At 47.4% G+C, this 7,500-nt stretch overlaps 1 protein-coding gene across 1 annotated transcript in view; it reads left to right on the top strand.

Moving 5' to 3' along the window:
• Positions 1 to 7,500, top strand: part of LOC132453739 (voltage-dependent T-type calcium channel subunit alpha-1I-like) — a 65,500-nt gene that overhangs the window by 34,280 nt on the left and 23,720 nt on the right. Inside the window, 8 exon segments of the mRNA XM_060046684.1 lie at positions 315 to 386; positions 389 to 464; positions 467 to 577; positions 1,122 to 1,309; positions 1,311 to 1,487; positions 6,007 to 6,115; positions 6,118 to 6,157; positions 6,918 to 6,936. Coding sequence (XP_059902667.1) covers positions 315 to 386; positions 389 to 464; positions 467 to 577; positions 1,122 to 1,309; positions 1,311 to 1,487; positions 6,007 to 6,115; positions 6,118 to 6,157; positions 6,918 to 6,936 — 792 coding nt within the window.

The following is a 7,500-nucleotide window of genomic DNA, read 5'->3' as shown; positions in this document are numbered from 1 at the left end:
TTGACTTGTTTGTGCAGCCCTTGGATTGTTTTCCTTGCTTCTCCAATGTGGATCGCGCTCATCGTTCCCAGCGTCACTCGTCCTTTTGGATCAAAGCGTCTGCTATCTGACTAAATGTATGAGTAAATGTACGAGCTGAATTTACTACCACATTTAACCTCTCTCCCCCAGCAACTCTCCATGTCCCAGAAGCTGTCCCCATCCAAAGCGGGGTTTGCTTTCAGATCAGATAAGACAATGCTTCCGGGGATAACATCGCCCTTGGGATAACATCATCCTGGGAAACGGTCCTTTCCGCTCTGTGCCCTCCTTAGATCGGCTCCTTCTTCATGATCAACCTGTGCCTGGTGGTCATCGCCACCCAGTTCTCGGAGACCAAGCAGCGGGCAAGCAGCGGGAGCACCAGCTCATGCAGGAGCAGCGCGCCCAGTGCCTGTCCTCCTCCACCCTGGCCAGCCAGCCGAGTGGGACTGCTACGAGGAGCTCTTCCAGCTCGTCTGCCACGTGCTGCGCAGGGCGCGCCGTCGCGCCGTCACCCTCTTCAACGCCCTGCGGGGAAGCCCAGGGGCTTCCGGGGGCCGGGCAGGGGGGGAGGCGGGGGCGGAGGGGGAGGAGGGGGAGGAGGGGGAGGTGGAGGGAGGGAGAGGAGGGGGGAACCGAGGGGGGCGCGGACAGCCGGGAGATGAGGAAGCCCGTGCGACCCGGTGAGTGTGGGAGGAGAAGGAGGGTGGAGGTGGGGGTTTTATTTGAAACAAGATAAATAGGATTCCTTTGTGTATTGTCAGATGAAAACATCATTGCTGGTATCAGGTTCGGTACCTCTGTGGCAACTGCTAACTCTTGGTCCAGAGTGACTTTGGTTCGATTTTCGCCATTTAATGGACACTTTAATCCAATGCTCGCACAGATTCAGAGGCTTGTCACTAAGGAGCAGTTTTGGGGTTTGGACATTTATCATATAGGTCGGATGTAAACATGGGGGATCGAACCCAGAACCTAGATCACGAGACTATCCAACCCCCTCAGTGTGTTGTATTCACAAGCACGTGTGCATTGTTAAACTGTTGAACCATTTGATAGAGAAAACATGCCTTTAAGCCCCGCCTTCTCTCCCCTCCCAGCCTCCTATTGCCCAGACTACAACAAACCCGACCATGTGACCCCAGCCGAGCCAATGGCACTGGACGTGGCCGTGGCCGTGTCGCTCGGCGCCGCTGGAGCTGCGGGGCCCGGCGACGGCGGTCCGGCCAATGAGGCGGCGGGGGAGGCGGAGATAGAGGAGACGGACGGGGAGGGGGACCGATGCTGCGGCCAGAGAAAAGGGGGAGAAAGGCGGGGGGTGCCACCCCCGGCGGCGGTGCCAGGGGCTGTGGTACGAGGTCCGGGTGAAGCTCTGGAGCATCGTGGAGAGCAAGTACTTCAACAGAGGCATCATGATCGCCATCCTCATCAACACCATCAGCATGGGCATCGAACACCACCAACAGGTAGGATGCTGTGTTAGATATGTCTGATGCACTGCATTTTACCATCACTATATAGCTAGTAATATTTACTTAGCATGGACATCATTAACTACCAACAGGTTGGATGTTGTATATCTGATGCACTGTCTTTAACTATCGCTATACATCTGGCAATATTGACTCTTATCTCAATTTCCCTCTTTCTCAAACGACTGCATTTGGCTTACCTTATTGCTGTATCCCTTTATCACAGTACCACTCTCAGAGGGTTTAGAGGCGTGGTGAGATTCATGGATTATCATTTGAGTGAAATTTGTAGACAATTCCACACCCATCTGTCAGCTATTGGTGAGTGAAAGGCTCTGATGAAATCAATGTTTCAAATCAAATTTTTCAGATCCTTAAGGAGTTAGAAGCAACAGAAGGGATTCTGGCTGTTCGTTCTATCATGTCCTGCATTCTTAATTATACACCCTGTCTCTCTCTCTCTCTCTCTCTCTCTCTCTCTCTCTCTCTCTCTCTCTCTCTCTCTCTCTCTCTCTCTCTCTCTCTCTCTCTCTCTCTCTCTCTCTCTCTCTCTCTCTCTCTCTCTCACTCCCCCTCTCTCTAGCTCTCTCTATTGTTTGTTGTATTTTTAGCTTCCTTTGAGATAAGTGACAACCCACTGGCAGAGAGAGAGAGAGAGAGGGTGAGAGAGACAGGGAGAGAGAGAGAGAGAGAGAGAGAGAGAGAGAGAGAGAGAGAGAGAGAGAGAGAGAGAGAGAGAGAGAGAGAGAGAGAGAGAGAGAGAGAGAGAGCATCCATCAGACAGAGGGGGAGGAAAATATCAGGAGAAAGATTGAGAGATCAAGGTAGACAGAGAGACAGTTGGAGAGTTAAGCAGAGCATTAAATGTAAACAATGAGAGAGGAAGATGATGATGATGAAGAAGTGGTGGATTTATCTCCTTGTAGAAGTGGATAATTGCATTGTCTGTGACAACACTCTACCTCAAACACAAACCCACACACGAGCATGCACACACCAACAAACACAAGTATGCAAGCACGTTACACAGCACATACTCAAACACCACACACACTGTTCTACTGTCTATACACATACACAGACACACACACACACAAACACACAGACACACAGACACACACACACACACAAACACACAGACACATACACACACACACGCACGCACACACACACACACACACACACACACACACACACACACACACACACACACACACACACACACACACACACACACACACACACACACACACACACACACACACACACACACACTGTGATATTATAGGTCTTATCTGTCTCCTTGCCCTGATCTCAGTCCTGCAGCAGCTTAGAGATAAGAGATCTTAACTCTGTGATCCCCCCCACCCCCAGGCCACAATCCTACTGGTTCCACCTGATAATGAACACTCTCAGGTCAGGTCCCCACCACGCTGGCGGGGGGGACCCAACTTTGGGATATTTAAAGGGGAACCATCACGCTCGCTCTTGATTTTTGAAGAGAGCGCTGCACTCTTCAAAACTGGAGTGTGAACTCCACTTTCACTCATAAATGTTGCGAAAAATGTTGGACTACTTCTGTCATTGTGTGCGGGATTTGCTTTCTCCATTGTTCTGAATGATGCTGTTGATGTTGTAGACCGCGACTGTTTCACCACCATGTCCATGCTGTTCCACAACCATGACCATGCTGTTCCACAACCATGACCATGCTGTTCACAACCATGACCATGCTGTTTCACCACCATGTCCATGCTGTTCCACAACCATGACCGTGCTGTTTCCAACAATGACCATGCTGTTTCAGTACGAACATGTTTTTCCACGGCTACACAACGACATGAGAGCATTGTTCCCAAATGCATCAACAGTGCGAGAGCATTTTTTTATTGTGGACAGAATACCAAAAAAGAGATGAATATGATTTGTTTTCAAGTATGTCCCCATGCCCCGATGGGACCTGAACTTATTCAACCTATCATCAGCCACTAACATCCTCCCGCTAAGTGAGTCACCTGTTTATTGTTAGTTGTCTGGACTCCATGTTTATGACGCAGGGCTGAAGACGTTGTATTCAGGTGGAGCCGGGGCCAATTAGGTTTTCATTTGGTCGAACAAATCCTATCGCACCTCTTTTACGACCGCTTTTGTAGTGGGTATCGGCATGTCCTTTGGCGAGTACCCTCCATCTGTGTTCATGGATTTGAAAGAAAGTCGCTTTCTTTTTTTAAGGCCACTTCCACACCAGCTCCCCTCCTGTATTAGACAGCTCTACTCTCTGATTAAAAAGCAGGCTGGTAATCAGATAATTTACTCCAGTTTGGATTTTTTCTTCTCCTTTTCTCGTGATCCGTCATCCCAAAGTACAAACTTTGAACAATGTACGAATTACCGTTTTAGTTTTATGATCATTCTTTAGTACCGCCATACTTTGAAAGCCATGTTTCTTGATTGGAACTTAAGTGGATCATGTTTCCAATGAGAGCGCTCACACCGGCGCCGCCGTACAGCTGCTCTGACACCTCCAGCATGGCTCATGAACGTTGTCCTTTGCTACCTATTATATTAAACAGGCCTGAATCGATACCACCTAGGGAACATTACTTTGCACCCCCATAATTAATCGTCGCAAACTGGATAATTTTGGCCAGTCCTGAGCCCTGCCAATTATGTCAGTACAGTAATTGGAAATGGAAAAGGCATTCAAAGGACTACTTCATTTCTCCAAATCTCTTGTTAGGATCAGCGGGGGAAGGATGTGTGCGTGTGTGTGTGTCACAGATAATTATAAATGACATGCTGACACAGCTAATGCAGCTAGCTGTGTTGACGACAAAGGGACCTGTGATAAGCAAACACTGATTAGCAAAGCCCATTATTTGAACGTAATTAGCATTTCTTAGTTTTCATGGGTTGGTAAATGTCCTTTTTTACAATTCAATTTCCTTGTCTGGTTGCAATACTCCTTACTGTTTACTTGATTCTTGCTAATATTTATATTTAGAAGCCACAATAGAACAGGCATTTCATGAATGTAATTGATCTATAGCTAATGAAATGATTATATATGTATATATATATATTTATGTATACTGTACAAGGCGCAATAGCAACTCACTAGCCTACCAGACCTTTCAATGCGCAGAGAGAAAGTAGGTTACCTCAATTGTTAGTGGCGTGTTTCCCACTGTGTCACTGTGTCGTTTTAAGTCTGGTCCAATCATCCGTCCGGAAAAACTACGAGTCCCCAGAGCATACTGGCATGCTGCCCTGGCTAATGAGGTGGCTGGGGGGAGGGGAGGGGCGTAGCGGTTGTAGTTGTTTGTTGGTGTCTGGGCTGCCGACATTCAGACACAACGCATCGTTACCACGGCCACCATGAACGAATCATTAGGCAGAGGTTCCATGCAGGCTAAACGCTCGTTAGCCTCTGTCACGTGCTTTGTCACAAACACACACACACACACACACACACACACACACACACACACACACACACACACACACACCACACACACACACACACACACACACACACACACACACACACAAACTCAAAGAAGACCTAAACAGACGCTGAATGTTAAACCACACAGGCCAAGGTGATTTGAGACCTGAATGTCAACAGTTTCATATCTGAACTAGGCTAAGCTCTGGATCAGTGTAATACATCCAGCGGCTGTATGTTTCTAGATAAGTGATTTGACCAAAGATATATTGCTATTTTACTAGTGAAATTTCTATTTCAAAGGTAAACATATATAAATATAAAGGTGAGGTGCAATGCAAGAGCATGATTGTGTGTGTGGGTGTTTGTTTGTGTGTGTGTGTGTGTGTGTGTGTGTGTGTGTGTGTGTGTGTGTGTGTGTGTGTGGTGTGTGTGTGTGTGTGTGTGTGTGTGTGTGTGTGTGTGTGTGTGTGTGTGTGTGTGTGTGTGGTGTGCGTGTGTGTGTGTGTGTTTGTATGTGTGTGTTCACGGTGTGCTCTAGGCTGACCTTTGTTAGCAATTAATTGTGCAGTGGTTGCATGGACATCGAGCTGTCTGATGATTACACAAACGGAGGGAGAGAGAAAGATAGGCGCGAGAGAGGGGGAACGAGATGAGACAAAGAGAGGGGAACAATTGGGAAATAGAGGAGAGGATAGAGAGAGAGCAATCTCAAGGCAATTAGGTATTTTTTGGTTTTTCTTGTTTTGTAATTGCTGTATATGTATGTCTGTGTTTGTGTTTGTGTGTGTGGGGGGGCTTTGTGTTTGTGTGTGTGTGTGTGTGTGTGTGTGTGTGTGTGTGTGTGTGTGTGTGTGTGTGTGTGTGTGTGTGTGTGTGTGTGTGTGTGTGTGTGTGTGTGCGCGCGTGTTTCTTCCACACTAATATTCTAGTTCAGGTTAACCTCTTGTTTCTGTTGTTTATTGACGGATCAAAGGTAACAGAAGAACGTAGTCCCCACCCTTTTTTAATCCTCTCTTCCTCCTCTTGACCCCTGACCCCTCATGCCCCCCCCCCACCCCCCAGCCAGAGGAGCTGACCAACGTCTTGGAGATCTGCAACATCGTCTTCACCAGTATGTTTTCGCTGGAGATGATCCTGAAGATCACGGCATTTGGCTCCTTCAACTACCTCAGGACCCCTACAATGTGTTTGACAGCATCATCGTCATCATCAGGTAGAGGAACCTTCCTCTACGTAGGATGGACGAGGGGGGGGGGAGGGGGGATCGTCAGGTTGACTCAATGATCGGTCATATTGTATTTCTTTGTAATGTTTTTTTCTACAAGGAACTTCAATGCAATCTTAGTTGATGTAAATGTCTGCTCCTTTCCTGTGGTTGGCGCTACAGTGTATTGACATATATATTCAATTTCCATAAACAATTGCGGCCACCGACGATCCTTTAGAGTTTATACGTTAAACCACAGAAAATGAATATTGCAAATCAATATTGCAATTCACACCGCATTTTCATATCGGCACCCCATCTTATGCTAACCATTTAGAGCGATACACATCGTAGTGAACTATGCTACATGTCCTTCCCTCTCTCTTTCATCCCACTGCCCTGTCCCCCACCTGTCCACAAAGACACAAAAGACGCTTAAATATATATTTTTGAAAGCAAGTGGATGACAAAAATACAGTGCTACAACTATCAGGCTAAGAAACAGGGATAAAACATAACAGGAGATAAAGCAAACGAGAGATTCATCAATTAATGAAGGACAACACAGCCGAACAAAGACATCTCATCGTTTGAAGTTCTGGGTGTTTTATTATTTTTGAGCCATGTTTCAGGCTGATCCAGATTGGTCTCGTTTTCTCTTTGCTCCCCCATTTCTGTCTGTTTGCTCTTTGGAATCAAACCCGGCTAATGAAAGCGCGTCAGAGCCATTGTTGCCGTTGATCGGTTTCCTGATCTGCTCACGAAGCAGCCACCTGTGTCCGCCTGTCAGCGCGTCTGCCAATCTTTACTCTAGTCATCCGTCCGTCTCGCGAGAGTGGCTACGTCTTTGATCCGCCATCTTCATGTCTATTCATTTCACCTGAGCAGCATTCGCCCCTGTGATCTCCATTGTACCGCCCGACCCCGCCCCAACCCTCTCTATCATCCATCAAAACGCACATCAAAGCTGGAACCAGAGAGGTGAGATCAAAATGGAAGCTCTGGTCAATGGCGCCAGAGAGAGAGAGAGAGAGAGAGAGAGAGAAATGTGCTGAATCTGTCTTCTCATCTACCTTCTCTCCGGCCTGTCTTTGCTTCCCACAACCTCCTCTGTTGCCTCCAGCTCCCCCCCTCTCTCCTGAGATCAGAAGACAGATTCAGCCCGTATCTCTCTCTCTCTGCCGCCATCGACTAGAACACTTGATCCTGGTTGGTCGATAACGTTCCAAGGGTGTGCTTTATTTTGAAATAACGGGAACCCTCTGCCCCTTTTAACCGTTCCGATAAATGCGCTACAAATCCTACATTAACAACAGCGGTCAAATAAATCGGCAGGTGCAAAAACAAAA

The sequence above is a fragment of the Gadus macrocephalus genome, chromosome 3, assembly GCF_031168955.1.
Source record: "Gadus macrocephalus chromosome 3, ASM3116895v1".
Lineage (NCBI taxonomy): Eukaryota > Metazoa > Chordata > Actinopteri > Gadiformes > Gadidae > Gadus > Gadus macrocephalus.
This window is presented reverse-complemented; position numbering and strand designations above follow the sequence as displayed.